The 27,838-nt window shown below is 37.8% G+C and overlaps 1 protein-coding gene across 8 annotated transcripts in view; it reads right to left on the minus strand.

Annotated features, from left to right (window-relative positions):
• BNC2 (basonuclin 2) overlaps window positions 1-27,838 on the minus strand; it is a 435,894-nt gene that overhangs the window by 243,995 nt on the left and 164,061 nt on the right. For 6 of the 8 annotated variants that reach the window (XM_004765710.3, XM_045079651.1, XM_004765709.3 and 3 more), the window contains one exon: window positions 19,931-20,014. The exons of the other annotated variants lie outside the window; for them this stretch is intronic. In XM_004765710.3, the coding sequence (XP_004765767.1) occupies window positions 19,931-20,014 (84 nt within the window). The remainder of the gene's footprint in view (window positions 1-19,930; window positions 20,015-27,838) is intronic. 8 annotated transcript variants of the gene reach the window in all.

The following is a 27,838-nucleotide window of genomic DNA, read 5'->3' on the forward strand; positions in this document are numbered from 1 at the left end:
CACTCGAGCACCTACTCAGTATCTGAGACATGCACCAGACACAGTATTGTGTGGCAGACACACCGACATGAATGAGACATGGCCACAAATGAAGGCACGACGACAGCCTAAATAAATGGGGTAAGAATAACTAAGAAAGCAATCATAACATAGTATGGTAGGAACAGATGATGTGGTACGAAAGGAACAGATATACAGAAAGCTCTATGGGCAAGAAACACAGACCAGGGGGACAAGGTGCTGAGAGCATTTTTACAGAAGAAACACCTGAGCTGAGTCTTGAGCAAAATGTCCATGGCTGGGTCATCCTGCAACTGGCTAATACACATGCCTGTGCAAATCTTACATCTGACTAATAATTGTAATTCAGTGACTTTTTCTTTAAGCATGTCAACATGAAATGTGTGCATTGGAATGTTTCACTTATATCAATGGAATACTATGTATAATGCTGCAGACACCAGCTTGTTCTGAATCTAAGGAATTCTTTATAAATCAAGGAGGTGCGATAGACATCAAAAAACTATCCCATACTACAGCCCTAACTTTTACATGGAGCAATCCTTACTGTCTCCATTTACAGTTTGAAACTATCCTACGTCACCAAACACAAAAGTGTGTTTAGTATTTGACTAGCATCACCAATTTATATGTAAGACTAATTTGGAGATATGAAAATTCATACTGCCAGTTAATTTTCTCATCACAACAAAATTTACTACTTCTTTTTTCAATATTTTATTTATTTATTTTGACAGGCAGTTATCACAAGTAGGCAAAGAGACAGGTAGATAGAGAGGGGGAAGCAGTCTCCCTGCTGAGCAGAGAGCCCAATGCAGGGCTCGATCCCAGGACCCTGAGATCCTGACCTGAGCCGAAAGCAGAGGCTTTAGACTGAGCCACCCAGGCGCCCCCAAAATTTACTACTTCTTAAACTAAGCTATCAAACATCACAGAACTGAGCAAATCAAATGAGGATCATTCACAATATGATCGTACTTGCACTCCTAAGGCACAGTGACCAAAGACTGTCTATCTCTACTTTGCTCTTTTGTGTCATCTAAACTTCTTTTTAAAAGTCAAAGGTAGATGTTTCCAAATTTTCTTTCCTTTATAACTAAGCCTTCAATTATAAAAAAAAATAACAAGCCTAAAAAATCAGTAAACATATACTTCCTATCCGTTTACCTCCTCCTAGAAAATCATCACTAATTAAAAAGATACAAACTACCATAATTAGTATTTTAGTCATTTTTATAATAAGGACTTCCAGGATCAGAAATAATGAAAACATTTAATTAACATTTTATTTGAAAATTTATCAGTTTATTAGCTGTTTTCTTTGTGATGATTCAAGGATTATCTGTTTTTATAAAACAGCAGTAATTTTAATAATTATATTAATAATTCCTTTGAGTAGGTTATTTCTTGCATAAAATTTGAGTTTCTATTTCAATAAATAGAAAGTCATGTGACAATCAATATATTTTCTACCATAAAATACATTTTTTTTTTCTATGAAGTTCTACCTTCTAACATACTTTCCTCCAGAGCTATGTTTTGCCAGAGGGCTTTTCTATCTCTCTGTTTTTGGTTTCATCTTCAATTCTCTGTTTTCTTCACTCTGGTAATTTTGGCATTCCCTTGATCTCTGTCATCTCCATTGCAAATGTTCTCTCCCATAACTCTATATAGATATTCTGGTTTTCTTGACAGCGTGAATACTTCAATAAAATAGGTGGCATTAAAGATATTTAATATGCTCATAAGAAACAAACAACTTAAAAACACAGGCACAAAGGGGCTACTGACCAATACTCTCAATTATCTGAATATTACAGCACAACTGACAACATAGCAAACAATATCTGAGCTACCTTGGCAATTAAGAAAAAAGCCTTTCTAGAAGCCATAGGTCAGCGCTCAATGCTAAGACTTGTTAGGTGATTCTGTAGCTAAACACTTCAACACACATCCCACTGATCTGTTTCCTCAGGTAAAACACCATATCTGAACAGCAAGTTTATCTGTTTTGCTACTGGTAAAAAATGTAATCTATACTAACCTATTCAAAGCAAGATCCACACAAATTTTTGAAGTGCTATATCCTTTTTAAAAATCCTGATGTTTTGAGGAAGTGCTATCTATTCCATTTTAATGTAACCAGTATTAGTCAACATGGACACTTTACCAGCTTGACATTTTTTTTTCTTTTGATAATTTTTTCTGCATGAGTTTATAGTGTTTTATAATTCACACACAAATTCAAATATTTATGAACTAGTATTAGGGTGATATTTTACTCCGAAAAATGTTTAAGCCAACAATGAACATCATAGGTTTCCTATTTCCATTAAAGAGGTAAATACAAATTTCAGCGAGAAATACATTTCACTCACACAGACACACACACACACACACACACACACACACATTGATGCTATGAAATTACTGTCACTAGTTGGTTTTTTATCCAAGAATGGTAATGAGATGTGATGACCTACCTTCTTTAGCCAAGTCCTCTTTGTAATAACAACCTTCATTTATTTAACAGTTAACCAACATGTGGAGCACTGTCTCTGTTTATTCAAGGGTTTTTTTTCCTTTGCAGATCTAACTGGCCCATACAAGAACAGAATCCATAATCAGGCTCTTGCTGATCCCATGCCCTACTCAACTGAGATAGGCAGTACAAACAATTCAAGTATTGTTACTGGACAAGATAATCGACAATGTGGTTAATTGAAAATTAATAGTAGGACTCTACTTAGTGCCAAGTGTAGTCATTTGAAGTAGTCACCTTCAATAGCCCAAGAAAGAAAGTCGATTCTCAATTATCGAATAGTAAGGATCACCTGAGCAAACAGTACTTTCAACTTCCTATTGACTTAATTAAATTGAATGAGAAAATTACTCTTTTGATAACATTTTATTTTCTCTAGCATTTATCATTTAGATATAATCAAACAAGAAATGTCTTAAAACCAAAATATTTACCAGATTCTTAATATGAAGTAAAGAAAGGTACACTTCAAGTTTATACAAAGAGAAAGACACACAGTATATTTCTTGAGAACCTACTATGCACCAGGCATTATGCTGGACCTGGAGTACACAAAGGTGGGTACAACTTGGTTCTTGCCCTTAAGGAGAATGTCTTTCAGCTTTGCTTGCTGATTCTCTACTCTCTCTGCCCCAGAAAAACACTACCTATTCAAACTTAAATCCATGTGTAGATGCCTTCTTGGTTGGCCCGGCCTCTGTTGCTCTGTGGCACAAAGATCAGCATTTTCCACATTCATTCCCTCATCAGCAATTATCAGGTACCATCCTACCAAGTGCCACGAATGACAGTTGATGCTGAGACTCTAGAGATGAACAGATAAAACCTATCCCTTGGGAAAATCACAGTGCAACTTTGAACAAGTTAATTTACCTAAACCTACTACATAAAGCAGAGCTCCCTTGGAAACACCAGCTTCAGCATCTTTACATCACTAGCCCCTGGCATACTACAGAAACTAAAGACATTCGTTCAACACCAGATAAAAAATCTCTGGATGGGAGACCATGTTTTGACCACAATATGTCACTGTGACACAATGGGCCTCACTTCGTGTCAAACAATGAGGTGGCTGTCAGCCCCATGTAATCTCAAGGTCTACTGGTATATGAGCAAATATTCTTATTTCAAGTGAGAGAAATAAACATATTTAACAACCTCAGCATATGCTTTAAACAATTTTAAACCCATCTAAGCTATGATGAGTTCAACAACTAGGCCTATGCTGAAATCACATCTTGAAACATTATTGTAGCCATTATTGTGGAATTTACTTTCTGATTTTGATATATTGAGTTCTTTTCTTGTCTCTCTTTACCCCTAGATGTATAATTTGGGTCTGCTGTATTCTTTCAAACTAAGAATTGGCAGGGTGGTTGCTGTTACTTAGGATAAGTGTATAATCTCTTTGACTTTCTCTTGTTGGGCAAACTGCCCAGTGAGTATCAATTTTTTTTTTAGAGCTACAAATATGGTTTTAATAGATTCGCAGATTTCAAATTATTAGAATTCAGAGCACGTATCTCCCAGGGTGAGCAGATAATTCACAACAATCCTGTAGATGCAAAGGAGATGACAATGGATCAATCTGTATGTGAATAAGTTGACAGAGTGGTTTACTGCTCCTCCTATCTCTGCAGCCCACTCCCACCTCCCAACACACACACTTTTCATATGAAGAAAAATGCCTCAGTCTATGGGAGTTCAAATTAGTCATAATATCCACTTTAGGGACTGAGGAAGACTTACTGTAAATCAGCCACTCAGAAACCACATTTGACATATTTTGGTTAGAATGTAACTATAAGTTGTAATAATATGGTACCTATTGATTAGAGCTTGGGATTATAATGAAAAGCAATTGTCATACATTGAAAGTGACCAACCAAAAAAAAAAAAAAAAAAAAAGAAAAGAAAGTGACCAACCACAAGAGAGAAAATTGTTCTTGAAGAGCCCACAAAGGGAATCATTTTCCTTATAATCTAAAACTCTTTATCCTCTAGATGGTATCTTCTATCACTCCCTTAAGGCTTTATTTTGCCCAAAAGGTGCTAAGATATCTTAACCTCAAATCACCTAACTGTTCAACTCCCTGAGACCAAGAGAAAGTTCTGCAGAGTAAACTGAATGCTTTGTTGAAACAGCACTGTCCATTCTGAACTGGAGCAAAAGAACAAGTGAGAAAAATGTCTCACTGGATAACAATTCCCAAATGGTTGAGGATATTATAATAGTTATAAATTCTTATTAGAATCTGCCTGAGGTTTTTTTTTTCCTGTCCCTTTTACCTTCATAAAATATAATAATTTATTGAGGGAATTAGTGTAGGTCAGATACCGTGCAATGCACTTCATTTGCAGTGTCCCTTTCGTCTACCTGTACAAATAGAGAACTTGCTCTTCTTGATCACCCTTAAAGCATCATTTCTATAAGCAGTATGTATTTCTTTAAAAACAGGAATACCCAGGGAGGAAGGAAATCATGCCACAGAGAAAGAATGAAGATCAGTTCACCCACTTATAAGAAGCGAAAGGTGCTGCAGACTTGAACTACAGCTTGAGCTGATGTTAGGAAACTTTGATGTTTCATACTCTCTGCATGAGTCATGATAGTAGTTAACCTTATAATTTTGGGACCATGATTCCAATAAAAATATAAAACTACAACAAAAGAACACATTTAATAATTGTGTGACTTAAATGCTTTTGTTAAAAGTTGGTTTTTGAAACACATTCTTCTGTCATGTAAATGCTGAAGACATACATAATGTTGCAATCCCACTGGGGACCATTTTTTTAGTTTTTCCTTACACTCTTCCCTAAATCTTCACTAATCTATCAGATGTCATGGGGTTTTTGTTTGTTTGTTTAAAATTTTATTTATTTATTCGACAGAGAGATCACAAGTAGGCAGAGAGGCAGGCAGAGAGCAGAGAGCCCGATGCAGGGCTCCATCCCAGGACCCTGGGATCATGACCTGAGCCAAAGGCAAAGGCTTAACCCACTGAGCCACCTAGGTGCCCCCAGATGTCATGGTTTAATAGAAGCATGAACTATACCTATTGGGGTTCCTAGGTCCTTTGGAAAAATGCAGTGAGGATTTGGACATTTGCTTTTGAAGATCTGAAGGAGCCAAATCACCCTGTGGCAGAATTCTGCTAAATAAATATTTTCTAGAAGAATATTCACAGTGGCTTAATGGTTAACACCTTCTCCCATTCCAAAATCAAGGATATATCTCAATATAACAGAGATAATGTCTGTAAATGTCTTGTGCTTCGATATGGACAAAGTCGTGGACGTGTGTTCATGCAAGGGTAATGCATTCTAGATTGCTTCAGTCTGACCAATTTTCCATGCGGTATGCTAAAATTAAAGAAAATGCCTACAGTCCTTTCAAATAACAAAGTTAAGGTAAAGGCACACCTGACAGAACTCATGTGAGAAGCCCACTACAACCAATGAGGGATTCAAGAGGGAACTACTCCAAAACACTCTAGGCTTTTAGATCCATATGAAAAACAACGTATCAGTCCCTGTGGTGGACTCCATCTCTGAATTACCAAAAGCTCTCCTTGTCTCACCTCTTCTTCCAGCCACATCACACCAACTTCCCCCATTTATAGCTCAATAGCATCTGACTGAGTATGCCTCCTGCTTTCTGACAACATGGAAGAAGATGCACAGGCACAAATTAGAAGTGTAGGGAGTTCAGGCTCAACAGACCACAAAGGTCAACCAAGGATGAGCCAATGGGTAAACACATCCCTTTTGTTTTGTGGGGAGACGTATTCATGAGGGGCCTCCAAAGGCCCCAGTAAGAATGAGCACCCATTAGGAGTAGTACCGATCACTTTAATAAGTCACCTTTCCATCGGTTTCCCATGGTCCTTCATTCTTACTCTGGAATCTACCCGAACAAAGCACCTCCATGTCAGTCAGTATCTCCTGATCTGTTTGCAGGAGGACCTAGGTTGAGTCAGCTCTTCAAAAGATCCTAAAAGAAATATCTGAAAGGACCAAAAAATAGGAAGAGATAAGATAGTAACATAATTCACAGTAAAGAAGAAAAGATAAGTGATAAAAAGAGACCAACTAGAAAAGCCCTTAGAAGATCTAGAAGGCTTCTAGATCTTCCCATCTAGAAGAAGAGGCAGCCCATGGAGGAGCCATACTCAGAAAAACTCTGATGGGTACAACTTACAACCCTCTCCTTTTACTACTAGGGCTTCTATTTGCCAGAGAGCCAGACTATACACCCCAGAGCTCTTTATGTGCTCTGGTCATCTGCATCATGAACCAGAAATAGGACATGCAGTCTCAAATTGTCTTCTCAAAAATATGAAACCTACTTCCTATCAGATCTGAGAAGCAGGCTCTCCTAAGTGAGTGGAGAAGAGCAGTCAGCTCACTGTTAGTCACCTCTTCAACCCAGAAAGCTTCCTGTCCCACCATATGCTTGGCTCCAGTCCGCAGATCCCTGATTTCAATACCGGTTTGACAAGTAGTGTCCTGCAAGGCTTCCCAGAAAACAGACCCAAACTCCATCAAATACATCTGCATAGTAGAAGAGTGATTGAAAATCCAAGTTGCATAATCCAGAACTGAGCCAAGTGTAACAGTGAAAAAGTATCCTTACATGTATTGTGAGGTTGTCTTACGCCACAGTTTCTCTCATTAAGGACATTCTGAACAAATCATTCATAGATGATTGGTCTGAAATCTTTTAGTGGTTACTGATTCACAAAACCACAGAAATAATACATACTCTGCTAACAGCTAGGGATGTTGCTATGACATCACAGATAATCACGTTTGAAACAGAGATAGCTGTGGCACTCCTGTGAAGATGAGACAAAAATCTTTAAAATAATATATCCAAATAACTAACTTGTCAATTCGGAAGTGTTTAACATCAACACAGACCAGTAAAGAAGGAAAAAACTGCTGATTGTTCAGGGCAAAATGAAATCACAATGAAGATTTCATTATTCACAATCATAACTGTCCTGTGTATAATCCTAAACCAACACTGTTGTAATAAATCCATTCTCTAGATGCGATTAGGTAGTAACAACAATTATCAGTCATCAAGTTGCATTCATAAAGTAAATCAAGAGGGAATTACCTTTGGAATTTGTTTTTCTGCAAGTCCTTAGTGAAATTATTAGGTATTACTACTAAATTCTGTTAAAGAATAAAAGAATGCAATGAAGTAGTTAAGCAACCTGAGAGCAAAATCAATAAAATACACACCTTCGATTCAACTTCCCAAAACCAACGGTTTCATTTGGGGACATAGAAACCAACTTGGAGTAAGGGGACGGGTATGAGGAAAGCAGGCAGAGTAAGGAGGACAAAAAACGCCAGCAAAAGTCCTGAATCAAGTCAAGTACTCACTACTGACACTAACAATTTTCTTTTGCACTAGGATTCTGTTTATTTTTTAAGCATTTCTGTTTTCTGCTCCCTAGCTAACAGGAGTGCTTTCTCTTTCACATGGAAGATAATGAATGTTCTTTGCATGTGTTACACATGGACTTACAGGACTAGGAGTTATAAGCAAAATTCCTCTGCACATCAAAGATTAAAAAAAAATAAAAACCTTTGTTTATTCAAGAAATTCCTAATAGCTTCATTTATAAGTAAAACTTTCTCTTTATTTGAGACCCATTGGCATAGGAGCATATAGCTTGAGGCAGGTAACTCTTATAATGAACTCTGCTCAGTTTTGAGAAAAATAGTATCTGAAGGCAGTTTTTTTCTTCTGGGGTCAGTAGATGAACAGTTCAAAAAGAATAAAGTATCCCAGGGAACAGCATACAACCGGAGCGGGGGGTGGGAGGGGAGGTAGGAACATTCTTGCTAATTAAAATTTCCAGTTCTGATGGCCCTCTATATACACAAATCCCAGTCAAGAAAGGCCTGCAGGATCAGGCCTGTACCAAGAAAAAGTATACCATCATCACATTAATTGTATTATTACTTCATAATGCTAACCAGCCAGGTTTATATAGAAGAGATTAAATAACAAGATAATCTTATAAACAATGCTCATTTCATCAGTGTACCAAATAAGTTTGATTTATATCAGTAACTGTTCTTCTAATTAATTTATGCATCCACATGCTTTAATTTACACAGACACCTACACTGGGGTAAGGATAGCTATTTTTTTAATATTTTGAACTTTAAGATGGGTTTATGTTTAGACTTCCCAACACTCACACTTCAAAAACGAAGTGACTGTTAATATACCCTGCATTAAGACTGAAACATCAAGAAAGAAATCATACTAAATGCCTATCTCCCCCTACCAACATTTATATATTTAATTTTAGTTAGTCTAGCTTTACTCAAATCCAAAGCCAGATCTGTTTATTCCAAAGTTGTGAACTTACCTTTTTTTTTTTTAAACCAGTATTTCCCTCAAAGCCTTTTGGATACATAACTTCATCTTGTTATATAGCATCAATCTTAAGCTCCTATATTTGTTTTCATGCAGTTAACTAGTGATTCAAAGGGGTAAAAAGGCTGTTAGTTTAAAAAAAAAAAAATCATTTCTACTAATATCAGGGTCTTGGATAAATTTTTATAAGTACACTCCAGGATGCTGGTTTACAATAGCAAGTACCACCAGTCAACAAAGAGATATCAGAAAATTCCAGAAAGAGAGGAAAATTCAACCAGTAAGATAAAAACAATATGCCTGAATCCAGGCCCGCTTACAATAAGCTATCAGTGACATCATGGTAATGCCAGCACTCTTTGAAAGCCCCTAAAAATAACAATGTAAAAGGATTATCTTGGTGTCAGGATTATTCTAGTTTAGTTATTTTAACCATCCATGGATACTTTCATTGTGGGGATGAGGATGTCTATTTACTTATTTAATTGGGCAAGCAAAAAGGTTTTTACTTGTCTTTGATATAAAACTTGTATTTATGTATTTGATCAATGTTTATTTGTAGGAAGTTAATATAATAACAGATGTCAGCTACATTATCTGTTTTTGATTATAAACTCCTAGAGGGCAGAAACAGTGTCTATTCAGCTCACTTTTTATAAGATGCAAACACAGGACCATACTCAAAAAGGCACTTAAAGATGGTTTTTATAAAAACAATGAATTCCAGCGGACTTAGTTTGCCTCTGTGCTCCACAAAACTCCACTGGCAAAGTACTAAACATTAAGAAGTAACACTTATATTCTTGGGTAATTCCATTCTTCAGATGTCTGTAAAGGCCATTTCTCTTCTTATTCAGATAGAACTATTTCCACCTTTTAACGTTCAAGAGCTACCTTTTGTCAAACACCTAAATTCTATAATGACCTCACGCTAGAAAATAAAAGAAAAAAATTAAGACCCAAACATCCCATTTCTTAGCATCCAGTTAGCACAGTTCCTGAATCAGGCAGAAGGATCTGCTGTTTTCATGAGGGAATCTGCTAACACTATTATTATGGTATCTGAAAATGTAGACTCCCGGTATTCTTAATACTCAGATTAACTAGAACTAGGGATACAAGGAGTCAAATAATTTTCTGTGATAGGAAAAGAATTTAAACCCTGCTCTGTAATGCTTACAAACTCTAAAGGAATAAAAAATCAGTAAACAGTATCTTCAAGGATCTGACACCTCAGAAATGGAGAATGTTTTAGCTAACTATGTAATGTGGGGTAAGTTTTTTAAAATTCCTATACCTTTTCTGCATTTTCCAAATTTCTGCATTTTCTATATCTGTAAAATGAAAACATTATAGATTATATAAATACAAAGAATTCTCAGGTTTAAATTATCAAATCATACGAAAAAAATACTGAGTCCTAAAGAATCTCACACACAGATTGAGATTCCATTATCTACCTTAATGGAAGATTTCCCCCCACCTTTTTTTTTTCAGACGTAAGAAGGTAGACTATGTGGTTTCAATGTAAACCCTCATTTATGCAATGTTACTATGACTAACTCAAAATATTCAAACAGAATATCATAGCCATTCCTATAAACATAAAAAAATATGGTTTTATATGTAATGATATATATTGCATGTATATATAAAATCCATATACATGCACATGTTCTGACACAAACATACAATTCTCTCTATTCAAGTCAAGAGTTAAAATACTTCCTGTTTTTCCACCTTTATCTTTTCTTCCTCCTTCTACGAAGAATCTAAGAAGCTGTTATGACTTGGGAACTTACATAAAGTAAAAATAAGCACCTTACTCAACATTTCTTATATTCCTACTGACAGTTCCCAACTTGAACTTATGTTATGCTGGTTATCTGAAATCTAGATAACATTCCTTCATATAGTGGTTTTGAGAGAGAATACAGAATGTAGGTAAATTCTCCGGCCATTCAGCCAAGATTTATTTAACCTGTAATGTACCTAATATACAGAACTCAAGATACAGAATCCATGAATTTAATGATACTTAAGCAGAGAGTAATAGTAACAACAGAAGTAGAAAAATTTTTTAAATTTTGAAAATATATAGTAAAGGCATCCAGACCACACACTCTAACAAAATTTTAAAAGGGAGGAAGAAACTTAAGTTCATGAAACTACTTTTTATCTATCAAGTATTTACTAAGACTCTTACAAAAGAAAACTTCAAGCAACTACTGAGTATACGATCATTTTCTTACTTGAAATAAATAAATGCACTACAGAATGCTGTGATTTCTTCTGAAGAAAGAAAGAAAAGCATAGACACTTTGTTCAAAACTCCCTATGTTCACCTTGGATTCCTATTCTTAAGGGAAAAATTTGTAAAACTTTAAAGTGAATATAATTTAAAACAGTTACACTATGTGAAATTTTCAGGAAAAAAAATTCTTCTTAATTTTTATCTGCTTAGCCAACAGAAACTAGTAAAATACCTTTCTGTCATAACAATAATGCACTTACTACTTGCTCTGTGCTAGACTCAGTACCTTATGCACACACACAACCCTTCAACCCTTCCAACAATGCCATGCCAAGAAAATAGATCTGAAGAACTCAAATCTTCCTGCTCTTTTTCATCAATTAAAATGAAATCCAAAGATCAAAACACACAGAAGCAATCACCTAACTACTGGATGCTCTATTAGATGTCAGGAAATTCAAGTACTTTGATTTGAATGTCGTCCTCATGTCAGGGTAAGAAGGAAAACGGTAAGTGGGAACCACAAATTTCTGGCTTTCATCAATAACAATTCCACTCAAAAGTCCAGGGAAAAGGATGATTAAGTGATTATTCTGCATTCCTTTAAAAAGAAAAAAAAACCTAATTAAGTTCCATTCACATTCCTGAAAAAAAAATCCACCAATGATCAAATTTATGTAACAATGCAACCTAAAATTTGTAAGTTCACAATTTAAGTAACTGTGGATACTGATCTTTTAACTACTAACACAAAAACTAGGACTATGAAGGAAAACAGAACTGCAGTTCACTTTGATGAAAGACGGAATAAGTTGTAAAGAGAAACAAATACAAAAGAATGAAAATTTAAAGAATAATGGAAGGGAAAGAGAAAATAGAGAAGAAAAAAAGGAGGTACACAACAAGGAAAAGACAAAGGCAGGAAGGTGCAGAGGAGACTGATGGCACAGAGGGAGGTAAGACGCTTGTAGTAAAATGACTCTTGTTCAAGGTTTGCTGGAGTTGGACCATCACCTCGATGGACAGAGGGATTACCTCTCTGGTGGTTTTTAAAAAATGCTTTGTGTATCTACATGGTCTCGTTTTCAAAATCCTATGTTTATTTTTAAATAGAAGTTCAAGTTGAAAACTTTGCTTAGGTGTAAAGGAATGACTTTTTATTTTAGAAATGTACTTTGGAACGTACACACCATTGCTCAGTTTAGTGCTTAAAAACCTCGGAGATGCCCCGACATTCCAAACCTGACAGACTTTCCTTTGTAAAGAAATTAGGGCTGCCTCTTTCCATAGTACTTGAAAATTAGATCTGAAGTCAGTGTTCACAACTGTGCAAAGCCTTGGAAGTATGTCCATTTGCTTGAGGAAGAATCTATCACCAAAGATAGTTGTCCCTGTTCTCCAGAAAACAATGCAGATGTGCCCAAAGGAGCAAAAGCTCCCAAAGGAACATCTGGAGTTAGTTATCAGAGAAAAACTGTCCTCCTGCCCAGAGCACTTGCACTGAATACTGTATCCAAAGCCTGATCCATAGGATGGTGAGCTGTGCATCAATCCAGTTTGCCTTAGCAGACTAAGAACACCACTTACCCCCCTACCTTGACCCGATGGCTTGCTTCTTTCTTCGCATCCACCTACCCATCCTGTATTCCAACACACACTTGGTCCTCACTCTATCCCTCAATTGCATAAGAATGCTTTTATATAAAAATTCATTAAGTAATGTACCACTTTCAATATATTGATCCTACAAACTGTAACTCTGTGAAGTGGTTCAACACGATGTCATCACCACACAGCAACTTGTTTCATTTACAGTATCTGTTTCACTTCGACTCATGAGCTAATATAATTCAATTTTTTTTAACTGCACACAGGCTGCTAGACACATGTGCCTGGCAAATGGAATCTGAACTTAGCTTAACAGCCTCATTTATTCCTGATGGTTTAAATTATTTCATCACAATTAATGACACCCCCTCAGCTTCCTGTGCAGCGCTGCCAGATGTTCAGAGACCACAAAGCCACTCTCTTCTTTGACGGCTGGTGACAAGTCGTCCTCTGAAGGACGTTCCCTAGGTACATGGGCCGGATGACACCTCCATTGCTTAGCACCTCTCTGCCTCCCAGAGTAACCATGTTGAGGAAAAAGCAGGAAGGCATGAGAAACCAGCAAACACATTAGCAAAGGCAAATTACGTGAAGTGATCTACAGGCAAAGGAACTTGGCTCCTGCCACAGGAGTTCCTAACCTTGTTGTTTTATGAAAGAGCTCTTCACCTCCACCTTCCCGCACCGCCCCCCCACTCCCAGCATCCACTGAGTGCCTAACCTGGCGTCAGTCCTCAGGGAATGCCAAAGGACAATAAAAATATCAACTTTTCCACAGGGATTCTCTTTGGTTTGGGTAATTTTGTTTTGAAGGGTATTGTTTAAACTTACCACCTTCATGGTGATCATCATGTTGTTTTTGAGAGCAAGCACTCTAATGATATATCATTATATTTTTTTTTTAAGATTTTATTTATTTGAGGGCACCTGGGTGGCTCAGTGGTTTAAGCCGATGCCTTCGGCTCGGGTCTTGATCTCAGGGTCCTGGGATCAAGTCCCGCATCGGGCTCTCTGCTCAGCAGGGAGCCTGCTTCCCTCTATCTCTCTCTCTCTCTCCCTGCTTCTCCATCTACCTGTGATATCTCTGTCAAATAAATAAATAAAATCTTCCCAAAAAAAAAAGATTTTATTTATTTGAGAGAGAGAAAAGGAGTGGGGGAAGGGGCAGAGGGAAAAGCAGACTTCCTGCTGAGCAGGGAGCCAATGCAGGGCTCAGTCCTGGGATTGTGACATGAGTCAAAGACAGACACATGACTGAGTCACCCAGGTGCCCCTTATCATTGTATCTCCAACTATAATTTTCTGCTATTCAACAGATACTTCCAATTGAAATACACAACATTTTGGGAACTTGTGGCCAACAGTTTTACCCCTTTTTCTTTTTTTAAACTTTATGGAGGCATAATATAATGGATATACAGAAAGTTGCTCACATTTCATGTAAATATCTTGATGATTTTGATTTACCTATTTTTCTAGGCTCAGTAAGATTTATTCATTTCAGGGGCTGTTGGCTTTTTTTTTCTTTTTGTGCTTGCTAGGTTTTGTTTGTTGTCTTATTTTCTTTTAAAAAACATACTGAAAAATAGACTTCACACTTTTATTATTTTGATTCTAATAATGGAAAAAGCCATTTACTTCTTTTTTAGAAAACCAAAATTTTTATTCAGTATGAAATTCAGAAATGCTAATTATCTTATATTCATCATTTTAAGTTCACAAAAAGATATAAATTCATACAATCACAAGTAGCTAAGAGTAGCTAACAGGGTAGCAGAAACAGTAAACATACTAGCACTGATACAGTAAGAATCCAATACTACAGCTCTAATTTGGAAAACATTTCCATCAACTAGAGAACATGTGGCAGACATTTTATGGATTATTTTTTAAATGTTAAAAAAAAGAAAAAAGCCACGCTGATCTTATTCGGGGAATAAGGGGCCCTTTTCTTTGCCAAAAAGTATAATAGGAAAACTGAAAGGCCACCTGTGTCAGCCCACCCTATAGTATGAACATAAGCTATAAGAGCATTTTGGAAAATATCTTCAAACTGAGATGAGAAAAAAAAAATCAATATCAATACAGATTCCAAGCAGATGCAAAAGGCTTCTGTGCATGTTAGTGATTATGTGTGTGGCCTACACAGGCTAATTTCAGATGCCTCCAAAACTCAGTGTACTTTCTCTTTTATAAACTATTTGGGATTAAAACTAGGAGCTCATCCATATCAACTTTGACAATGGACACAAATACAGGGTAAGCTAATAAAGCCAAACAAGTTGAATTTTCCCCCTCGTAGCAGGCTCTTTTAATCTCAAATGCCTACTGAAATTTACAGACATGCTACACTTATGTTTTGACAGTTGTTTATTAAAATTGCTTTCCTAGGAAGTTCTATGAAGCCAACAGTCTAGTCTGTATCAGAACTGAGGTGATCGGAGAGAGTCGAGATGATGGCATACTTGCAGCAAGCAGACAACAATAGGAAACTCTTAGCACTCCCAGAGTTGCATCAAATTTTCCATGGACCGAAACTAAAATGAAATAGTTCAATTACTAAGAGGTAGATAAGTAAAATAAACAACTAATTTCATACAGTGAAGTTGGGAGAGAGTCATATGGACCTCATTCTGTTGTCTCCAAACACTGTATCGGAGGGGAAAAAGGAGCTGAATAAACTTTAAACTCTCATGTAGGGATGTATTGCTTGTGTGTCCCTGGCAGATGTGGAAAGGAGATGAAATGGGCAAGGGAGAATCAAATATCCCATCGCTGCAGGTTTGCTGAGGGAAAGAGCACTGCAAAGATCTCACATCTGGCAATCATTTGTCAATAGCTGGAAAGAGAACGGCAGGAAACTTTCTGGCTCTTGGAGAAGATGAAAAGACAAAAACCATGTGTCACACACACACACACACACATTCTGCAATGGTACAATGACTACTACACTTATTCTCCACCCCCTCTTCTCCCCCACCCCCCCAAATTTAATGATCTTCAGATATACTCCACTCCGTGGTCAAAAACATGCAGTCACTTGACTTGTTAAAGCTGCAGTGTATGTACATTTTTCAAATAAACCCCAGGGCTGATGTTAGAAAATCAAAATCAGTCAAGCATAGACCGCCTGGTACTTTGGGCAGGAATCCTTGCGGTTTAGTCAATAAACAGAATCTGAATGAAAGACACCACAGTAACTAGACAGTAACGTTTTGAACAGTTCTTAACCTGAAGGGGGGTTGGGGAAGGCGGGTGTACTAGTGACCATGGACATAAGGCTACTACTAGTCCACTTAGATGGCTCACTCTACCTGCATTGTGTTTAGTTCAAGGTCATCTGCTGTTTCTCTCTCTCTCTCTCTCTCTCACACACACACACACACATACACACACACACAATGAACTTATATTTGAGGAATGTTGAATGTTGTGAATGAATTTGGAGAGAATACAGTTTGTTGTTTTTAAATAATTCTACCCGTTTAATAGGGTGGGAAGGGGAAATCTCAAATTCTTTTTGGTCCATACTGGTGATAATAATATAGAAAATTTGCTGGCTTCATTATGAGTTCATAAAAATGACCAGCTTTGCCCTAGCAGGCTTATTATGCAATAAAAAGTTTTCAAGACAACCCACACAAAATTAATTAACTTCCCCAAAATCATAGGAATTTAAATCTGGTCATGGTGATCGATAGACTTCAATAAGCAGCTTTCAGTTCATCCTTATGCTGCATTTAACTAGCAGCAGCCGCCAAGCTCATCCCTGTGATTCCATAAGTGAATGCTGCAGGTTGTTTAATAACCTGGCAAATTCACAGTAGCTTGTCAAATTATTACAGGAACAGTGTCATCACTAAACAAGCCTGATCACGGTTAATTACAATGCAGACTAGAGAGCAGCCACAATTGTTCATTAATTACAGGAAGCACCTCATTTAAATTTTATGGAAATTTACACTTGCACCCCGGTATGTCTGGGAAAAAAAAAGTGATCCTTCACGCATTCACAGAAGAAAGGAGTCTGTGGTTTATGAAACATCACAGTAAATTGTGTCTAATCTGATACTGAAATATTGGTTCATTATTTACTCTAATTTTCTAAGCACTTTAGTGGTGAAAAATATCAAGTCAACCCCACATCTTGAATTCCCAACCAAGAAAAGAACTGTGTTGGGCTAACTGTAAAAACGCAATATAGGATAAGGCACAGTTAGACTTAAAAAGTAACTTTTCTCTGATCGAAAATATAATATTTAATAGGAATTAGGGGAAGTCTAAACTAGAATAACTATTTCCTAGAAAATAATTATTTAAGAGCACAATTTTTTGCTAATATACATCAGTTAACTTCCCAAGCTATAAGAAAGTACAGTTTCATACCCACTTCAAGAACCAATGAGGAGGGGCACCTGGGTGGCTCAGTAAATTAAGCCTCTGACTTCGGCTCAGGTCATGATCTCAGGGTCCTGGGATGGAGCACCACATCGGGTTCCCCCCTTCTCTCTCTGCCAGCCTCTCTGCATACTTGTGATCTCTCTCTCTCTCTCTCAAATAAATAAATAAAATCTTTAAAAAAATGAAGAAAATCAAAATTAGACAGTGAATCAAAGTCTTGATTTCCAGCTACTTTTCTAAATCAAGCATATTAACACAATAAACCCGAAGACACCCTTGCAAAGTCAAGTAAGACACGGACCTCAGGATAACAGTCATTCAAAACCAAAGATATGTTCATGAAAGAGTGTCAAGGATCTTGAAATTATTAAGCAATAAAGTTGCTGAGCCATCTGAAATTTTAGGGATAGAAAAAAAGAGTGAAAAGGAAAGAGGTAAGAATAGAAAGGGACTCCACCAGTCAAGAGAAATTATGTCAGCTAAAATAGAAAAGTTAAATCAGATATGGGCACTGTGTGTCTAAATGAAAATCCTTCATAGGAAAGGATATAAACAAACTATCGCTCCTAAATCACGGTGTACAAGAGGTAATTCTCAGAATCAAGAGGCCCAAACAGCAAATCCTCTAGTGGTTATAATGCCTGGCCCTGAGGGACAGCCTGAGATCCAAGCAGGGAAAACAGAGGTCTCTGGCAAGTCCTATGGTGAATTCCCTGAAATTCAGAATTAAGACTAAAAACTAAGAAATGCCTCATTTCTTAGGGGGAGAGGGGAAAAAGACTAGAATACATGCCCCATAGCAAGAATGAAAGGACTCTAGAAGCAAAAAAACTACTCCTGAAGTTGTTAGCTGGTGAAGAACCTATTAAGTGTCAGGGGTTTTTTTATGTCTGACATAATGTGGATATGTACCAGATATCATTAAAATGTATGGAAGTTATATTTAGAAAGGAAAAGGAAAACAAGAAGGAAATGTTCAAAGGAGTCCCAGTTAATGCACCAATTCACCACACTTGACTCTTTGAACACATTCAACCTTTCCACTCAGTCTGCCAAAATGGTGTTGCAAGCGGAGGAGTCCAATAAAATGAGAGTCATTTCTTTGCCCAGGGGCTTGGTCTTCTTCACAAGGACCGTGATGAATTGTCAACTCTACAAATGTTTTAACTACCTACAACCAGGGTTTCATGTAAACTAGTAAACATCATCTTCTCTCTTGGTATGTTAAAATAATATTCTCCATTGGTCTCTTTCAGTTTTATTTCACACAGTCACATCTGCAAAACCCATTGCTTTTCGCTTCATAACTCAAGGTTCCCAAACAGATTATCCAACAACCACCATGACAGACCATTTCAGGTGATGTGTTTGAAGAACATCACTTGTCCTACCCAGAGAGGTCAAGGATCAGACCACTCTCCATGAAAAGTCTTCCATCACTCTGCATTTATGTGTCACGCACAAGCTGTTCACTTTCGAAAACTGGGAAATACATGATCATGTCTCATATGTGTCACACCTGCTTTTCTGTTGTACTGTAGCCATGCACCACCCAGACAGGACCAGCTTGTGGTACAGCAGAACTCAGATGGTCTTCCCTAGGCCAAGAGCAGGTGTGCAGGAGACAGTGCACTCTTCAGTACCATAAAAACGGAAACCTCCTCCTACCACCACTTCCACCTTCACTCCAACTGCAAAGAAGTCAATTTTTAAAACTATTTTCCTTTCTCATGCAAGGTGTCTAAATCAGCAAAAATGCTTTAAAACCAAGCTCACCATGCTCATCCAGTAAGTCTGAAAATTTAGAAAATGATGCCAAATGCAGGTCCTGAAAAAAATATAGCACGTGTTTGCTCATGCTAGGGATGCCATCCATGTGACAACTTCATCCAGTATTTTTGCATTAGTAGCACACAATTTCTTAAATACTACATGGCACACAGAGTAAAGGTAGGTCTTTGAGCTACGTGTCATACTTATATTCTTATCTATGAAATACCGAATTACTTCTAATATCCCAAGACCACGTAACATGAGCTGAATTCCAAGTTGACTAATTTGGAATTAGTCAACTTTCACTTGACTAAAGAACTTAATATTGTATCCCAGGACATATCTCTCCATACATGAAAAGGGAAGATAGTTACCATTAAATCATACTTTTCTAGTACAGTGCCCAAAGGCTTCTGTTCTGCTGAGCTGTGAGACCATCATGCAACCAAGCACATGATAACAATGCTTTTAAAAGATAAGAGCTAGTCTTTACTGAGGGTCTCTTATGTGCCAGGCCCTATGCTACCAGCTAGGTAGATGTTACAACATTCAGTCCTCATAATCACCTTCGGTGGCAAGTCCCCATTTTACAGATGGGAAAGCTAAAGACCAGTGTGGCTGAGTGACTCTGCCAAGTGTCTCATAGTAACTTTTGTAAAGCAAGGCAGCCAGCCTTCAGAAAACATGTTCTCACCTACCACAGTATATACCATTTCTTGGATGAATAAATGAGCTATTTCCAGTTACAGACAATTTAGCCTAAAAAGGACTTTTTGTGGCACACATGCCACCCTGGTTCTTCCTTTAAACCTATCTCTACAACTGTCCATCTCCTGATGACACTGATGTATCCATGTCAGACATTCAGGAACCACTGTTTTTGCCACACCACCCCCAACTAATAAAGCAGTAAGACTCCAACCTGGACTTCCAGCCTCTGGTCTGGCTCCTCCAGGTTTGGGCAGAAGTCTGCACCCAGCACTCTGCCAGCACATGCCACTGGAACCTGGGGGAATATGGCCAAGTTAGATGCTGGGTGTGGAGGCTGCTAAGAATTGCACACAAACACATCTGTCCTAGACAGAAGCAGGGACATTCCAACTACAGATATGCAACAGGCCAGCATGGCTTCATTGGTTTTTTACACTTACTATGTCAAATATGTTACAAATAGCATGTAACCAAGTCTATTAACTACCAGAAGGCAAATTCTAAGAAAAGATCCACAAAATTTTTATTCCCCCTTGTATCCACAGCATGTAGCACAAAGCAGGCATTTACTAAATATCTCGGGACGGAAGGAGGAAAGAAAGTTAAAGTACAGAGGAAAAGGAACATAGAATCTCTGCTTGACATTGGTGACATTTTCTCCCTTTTCTAATTTTCTTACAGGAGGATGAAGAACATATTTTCTAATGTCTAAAGTTCCTTTCCACTGTAAAATACCTGTTCAAATTTATTTTTCCTATTCATGGTATAAGTTAGCACAGACAGACTTTATCAATATTTATTATTTACTATCTCTAAATTTTAACAGGCTTATTTTATGTCTGTTCCAATAATAAAAATGCTAACAAAACAGCTATAAATTTAGAATGTTTCTCTATATCTAAAATTCTATACTGAAAGCCACTAAGATTCCCTTTCAAATCTATATTAACTTAGTCTATCTCATCCCAAAATACTACCTCCTGTTACCTGCTTATTTCAATTTAGATTTTTCTGAGATAAAGACAAAAGGATTTAGATTCCATCTAAACCTGTTTTCTGCCTTTTAAAAAAGTTCTCTGAATCACTACTCAAAATTTGCAAACACACGCTATCTTCATTAATCATACAACTATCTTTTTTCATAATCTCATTCCATCAATCAGCTTCGTCCCACCTGTCTTCTTTCCCTATCAAGGCCCACCTTTGCTGTTTTGTTCTGGGCTTTAACCCCACTTACCATCATCTGTGCCAGTCAATTTTCTTTGTTCAGAGATCAGTTTTCAGCCAAGTGTGCTGCCTTAGAAGTCATTTTACTCTTTCTTTGAACCCACAAATTCACCTCTCTAAATTTAAACAATTTTCAATAAAGTCCACTTTGCAAGTTTACCAGTGAATATTACTAATATTTTTTAAAAGCACTCAATTTTTTGGACATTTTGGGGACCAATTCTCCTATTCTTTTTAAGTCTCACATTCTTTCTTCTTACCCACCTACATCCATAAAGTAACATGGACAGATTATCATCTGTCTTGAACTTAACTGCTCTTCATCCACATATCTCACAGTGGGGCCCAAGAGGGGAAGCGAGAGAGGTCATGTTTACTGAGTACTTGTGATGTGCCAGTCACCATGTGGGCACCTTACACATGGACTGACCCGGTTTTTTCCCTTGCAACCATCTTACAGGATATGAGAATCTCCCTTTTACAAATGGGAGGGAAAAAAAAAAAAAAGAAAAAAACAACAACAACAACAACCCTGAAGCTTCCAGTAGGTAAATAACTAGCTCAGAGTTCCATGCTAGAAAGTTGCAATACCCAAACTTAAGAAATGAGAAGACTGAGAAGATATTCAAAGAAGTTGATGAAAAACATGCAAAAGTTGTACTTAGCGGCTTCCACTCTAAAGGCATGTGTTGCTATTTCAAATGAAAGAAATTACAAAAAAGACAGAGGAGGTGGAGAAAGTGTGTTATCAAGAACTACCACTTGCTCTGTGGCCTAGGGCAACATAGGCATCATGAAATTATCCTCAAACTTGAGGCATGAGAGAGAAATGGGGCACGAAGATGAGCAGGGACGCAGTGCATGTGTGTTGTGGCACACACAGACCCAAGCTGCTGCCTGACGCCACCCCTCAGCTGACATATGGAGGGGCACTAATGAGTTCTGCAACAGTAATTCTCCCTACGGTGCAATAGAAGAACTGGGGAAAAAATTAATCTTTGAATATTCCATATCAAAACAAACCCCCCCCACAGCTTCTTATAAAACCTCAATAAATGTAGCTACTTAACTGATGAAAGCACATTCTGTGAGTCAGTATATATACATTGCAAATCAAGTGTAAGTAATACTCTATTTTATGTACACAAAACAAATTCCCGCTTACCTTAACATTATTAGATCGAGTCACCAATACTAGGTTTCTAGTTCCTCTACATCACTCCCCACCCCACAAAATGCATGTTATAAACACTCTTGAGAGAAAAGGGGAAAGTTAAACAACGACAATTACATTCGATTACAACCTCAGACACTTAGAAATACACAGTTTCTGAGAGAAAACAAAAAGGTCTGTGAATAAGTTGAAAGGAAACAGTGCCAGGCTACTAAAATGTTACAGTTATCCAAATCATAAAAAGAACTACACTAGAGATGTGAGTTAGCACTCTCAAACTTAGAATCCTAGGGTTTCTTAGCAGAAAAAAATCCATCAGGATCCAGGTAAATGGGCCTCGGCATTTTAAAGATGAGGAAATTAAGACTAAAAACAAAACTGCCCACTTGTACTACTGGGTTCACTGTCTAACGATGTCCTCTCCCATTCTGCCCACTATACTTCGTGGCAGTATTAGATAAAAAAAAAAAATTTAAGGGGAAAGCAAGCTCTGTTTCCTAATTCATCAAAATGTACCAAGGAAAAAACAAAGGATATAAAAGTTGATAACCTCATTAGTTATAATTCTGCACACCTAGACCATTAGGCCTTTTGATTTAGAAGCCTCAGTAGTGAGACAGCTAGCTAGAAACAATCAAAAACATGACTGACAGATACAGCGGACATAAATTGTCTAGCCCCTTATTATCACTCCAGTGTAATTTCAGATAATAAAATATGGTATGTACCTCACCACCGTTTTCTCTGGAATATAAAATTTAAATTGGTTTGGGGAACTCCAATTTCATTTGCTTTCCTTCATGCCAGTGTTAAGTGCCTTTTTTGACGCCATACTTTAAAATAAAGTTCTCTACAATGATTTTCACAAAATGTTTCAGTGATTTTTTTTTTTTAATCTCTGAGTAGCTATAAGACTAGGGGACTTTTATTTTTTGTTCTTTTTGCATCTTACTATATTTTGCTTTGAAATAAAAACATTTAAGTTAAAAACAATAAAAAATACTAAACCGACTAGCTACTATTTCTGAAAGTATGCCACAGGTTTAATTATGGGATAGTAATTGTCTAGTACTCATCTAAATTTCATTTTGCTATTGCTGTAACAGGAAGCAGGAGGCTTTGAAAGGAACCCTCTAGAATCCCCAGGGAAGGCAGAAGCTGAGTGCATATCTACTCTCCAGGACATACCTCAAAGGAATCATGGTGTGTGAGAGAGCTATTTACAACTTACTTTGTGTATAATCAGCAGAAACAAAAGATATGACAACAAGCATAAAGGCCTCCCTCTCTCTCCCCCTTTCTCCCCTCTCAGGGGAATTCAGCAAGGGAGGGCCAGTGGGCATTCACTTCAGTGTCAAAAGGGCTTCCAGAAAACACATTTTCTGTGGGGCAGGGAGGAAATATGGCAGGCTTCCTACACACACACACACACACACACACACACACACACACACAAGTTCTTTGTTTACTAAGATCACACATTAAAAACTATTAAGGGCCAGACTTTTGAAAAGAAGTCTGAAAAAGCCCCACGACGGGAGCTAATACTCAGAATAACTGAAACTGAACGAGGTACAAGGTGTAAGGAAGGGGACAATGGAAGAAACAAAGAGTCACAGAAATGACAACCTGAGAATAGAAACATGTTACCAAGAAAAGCGATTACACAGTCAGCTTCTTGTAGAGTCAGGGCCCATTTGAAACTTTATTTTATTGTTAAACATTCAACCTTCAGGTAGCCATTTGCCTCACAGGCACTATAAAAGTCAGAGCCTAAATAAACAAACTAACTTCCATGTCAGGTCAAGACTCTCCAGTTCAGCTGGTCATAAGCCTGGATCAGTTCTGAAGGGCATGTGTTTTGGTGACTTCAGTCTAGCAGTTGCAGGGATGAGGGAAATTATCTGAACCCATGAAAAACTCCTAAAAGAGTGAAGAGACAAAATTTGTTTTAAGAAGCAGAGAATGGGAGAGAGAGAACCCAAAAAGAGTCCCATCAGAGGATGGAGGGATGCGGCTAGGTAGAAGCTCTGTCACCCTCCAAGCCAGAGCAAGCACTGATTAGAACTTCAGTCTCATTTCAGTGGTTAGACAATGCCAAGCAGCAAGAGGAAAAATTACTCAGATAACACAAAGAATTCAGGAAGACCATTAAGTGAAATAGATTTGGCAATAAGCTAGTCATGAGCTCTTGTGAAAAGAGCAGAGAAAGAAATAAATTAATTACCCAAGGCCATAAAGATGAAGATGCACACTGAACACTGCTACAAAATAAATGAATACAAAAACTGAAAAACAGGAAAATGAACTAAGTTACTGGATGTGCAGATAATATCTATCTTAATTTTTCAGGCTACCATTTCCCTAAAGACAACATTCCAAGCCTAATCATACTCAGCCATGGAACTCCAGGCTAAGACTCAGAAGGGACAAGTATACAGAAGCTACAGCTCCGGAATCAAAATACTACTTAACCATCAAAAAGTAACTGGTGAGTCTAAACTGTATTGATCCAGTCTCAAATACAGAATGGCCAGAAATATGCTTTATTCTTACAGAGGCCTTAGATGAGGCAGGGTGTAACAACAGGAACATGGTAATGATGAGGGATCTATTATAGGAGAATGAAGTAGGACAGAGGACAGTCCCTTCTTGAGTCAGACCAGAATAATGAGCTACAGGATCAAATCAGAGAGGAGGGAGCAGAAAAGTGTCAAGGAGGGATTCTGCTACTCAACAGGTTGACAGACACACAGGATTACTGCAGGATGGGCCCATGTCTTCACAGAAGCCAGGTAGTGTTTAATTAGGGGTTCATTCTCTTTCTGCCTCGGGAGCTGGTCCTCCTGGGTGAGCTGGAGGCCTTAGGCTCTGCCATAGGAGCAACCTCTGCAGGTACAATTACAGGAGATTTTCACAACCACAAACAACAATAGCTTGTTTTTATACTATGAAATGTGGAATAGAAGGTTAAAAAAAAAAAACCCTCTCTTTCCTGGTGACCCCCTGTGGAGCCTGATGGCCCATGAATAATGCTGAAATTACATAGAATCTTTCTTCCAGAGACCTCAAAGGACTTTACACATATAGTATTTATTAATTCCAGAATCGGACAAGTAAGAAAAGAAAATTTCTATCATACTCTTTTTAAACCAGAAAACTCTTTTTAAACCAAATGTGGGGGAGGGCTGTATTGATGACCATCAATACAGCCCTCCCCCACATTTGATAAACTGAACAGAACTGAAATTAAGACAAAGTACCCTCAACTACCATGCTAGTGTTCTATGAGAAAAGCCTTCTACCATGAGTTTGCTTGTTTGTCCAATTTTTATTTTACATGGGTCTGAATGTGAATGAAGTTATTTGTAACTTGCCAGCTTTATACTTGAGAAAGAAAAAGACAGAATCTGATTATTTTCAACTGGTTTTACAATCATTTTTGTAATTGCGTATTTTTTAAATTGAACACCTCAAATTGTTGCTGACAGGCAACATACAATGCCAAATCTGACAAGCAACATTAAGTGAAATTTCTTTTTTTTTTAAGATTTTATTTATTCACTTATTTATTTATTTATTCAGGGAGAAACAGAGGGACAAGGAGACTCCCTCTGAGTGGGGAACAGGGCTCCATCCCAAGACCCTGCATTCAGGACCTAAGCTGAAGTCAGTCACCTAACCAAATGAGCCACCGAGGAGGTACCCCTAAAATTTCAAATATGCTTATATACACTCACATTAATTTTATTTCTGTCCTCAAAGCTCAACTCCAACTATCCTAAAGACAAGTAATATGAAAAACTCCACTGGCTTTGGCGTTAGATTTCTGTTTTAACTTCAAAGGCAGGACTTGCAAAGACGATCAGTAAAATACCAATTTAAAGTCTTGTTTCCTACATCTATAAAATGGAAATAATTATGTTTTTACTGTGTAAGTTTCGCTAGGCTGAAGGAGATGACACAGATAAAGCACCTAACTGAGCATGCAGTAGGGACACAGTGTAGGTAAATGATACTTCCCCAGATATCACCCCACCCCCCTCCTAGCACATACTCCCATAGAGCCCCAGAAGTTTGAGACAGAGAAGGAACAGATCTGGGAGGAGGAAAAGTAAACCTCAAGTAACAAAGGAATAATGTAAGCAATTAGCAAAACTAAAAAATAATATCTATTCAATTAGTCTCAATTAGGGGCCAGGTCAATCAACTTTCAGAAGACTTCCTAGAATGTTGTGTTGAGGAAGACTAGAAAGACCTGTGTAAGTTCTGAGAGACTGACCATTACCATCTTCACTGGGGGAAGGACTCATATTCTGCCACTCCTGCCCCAATGAAGCCCTTCACAATTAAAACATAAAGCACTTTTTTGAGTTTTCTTCCATGCTAGTGGCTTGACCTATGACTTAGAAAAAAGGACCTTCCAGGGAACATAGCTGAATAAAATCTGAAGAACCTCTACCCTTTGGGGGCAAAAAAGAAACAAACAAACCAACAAAAAACACCCACAAAACTGAACAAAACAATAAACTGACAGATAAAACCAACAGTCTGGGTCAGTGGTTCAAAGTATACTCCTCAGCCAACGCACATTATTAGCACCACCCGGGAACTTGTCTATAATGCCCATAGGACTGAAGGTCCGAGACCCACTGTGACAAAACCCAGGGGTAGAGCCCAGCCATTTGCTTACGGTAGCCTGCCAGGTATGCTGAGAGCATTAAGGTATGAGAATCACTAGCATAAATAAATAAGAATGTCAAAAAAGAACTGAAAAGGCAAAAGCTCTCTAGATGATAAGTTAGTTGTAGAAAATATATGTCTCTTATAAAAAGCGGCGGGGGGCGGGGGGTGGGTGGTGAAGGAGAGGAAAGCAGCACGCACAGCATAAATTCCAGGATGTCCCAAAAATCTTACTCTAAAGAAGAGATGGAAAGTCAGAAAAGGAGACTTTTAAGGGGAAAAGCCAAAATAAGCAAGCCACTTGAGCAGTGGTCTGTCCAACTCCACAGATGCTGCAAACATCAGAAGAAAATGATTTGGGGATAGATATTAACTTCAGCGTTTAAACTAAAAGAACTTTAAAATGATCCAGGTACCCTCAAACTCAGTCACTGGGTTTGTTCAACTCAGCTTTCTTCCCTGTTTCTCCGCAGGGATCAAGAATGAGGATCTCTAATGAGGAGAAAGAGGCTATTTTGAATAATGATCACCAAGTCACTGAATTCTTTCTTTTTTTTTTTTTTTTTTGAGGGAGTGGCATTTTTTTTTTTAAAGATTTTATTTATTAGACAGACGGAGATCACAAGTAGGCAGAGAGGCAGGCAGAGAGAGGGGGGGAAGCAGGCTCCCTGCTGAGTAGAGAGCCCGATGTGGGGCTCAATCCCAGCACTCTGTTGTGATCATGACCTGAGCTGAAAGCAGAGGCTTAACCCACTGAGCCACCTAGGTGCCCCAGGCATTGTTTTTTTAAAGAAAAAAGTTCACTTTTGAAGAAAATAGGTACATTTTACTTGCTCTTACTTCATCAGAGGCACAAAATGGGACAATCCAAAGGGTTTCTTTTCTTCCTAACTTTAGCAATACTAAAGAGAAAAATGTATGTGAGAAAGAAGAAAAGGAAGTCTGGGGATGATGTAAGATAGAAGGATGTGTTACCTGCCAGTGAGTGAGAAAATAAATATTACTCCCCAAAAACTCAATGTCTCAAGTTACCCA

Source organism: Mustela putorius, unplaced genomic scaffold (genome assembly GCF_011764305.1).
Source record: "Mustela putorius furo isolate JIRA1106 unplaced genomic scaffold, ASM1176430v1.1 tig00000421_pilon_pilon_pilon, whole genome shotgun sequence".
Lineage (NCBI taxonomy): Eukaryota > Metazoa > Chordata > Mammalia > Carnivora > Mustelidae > Mustela > Mustela putorius.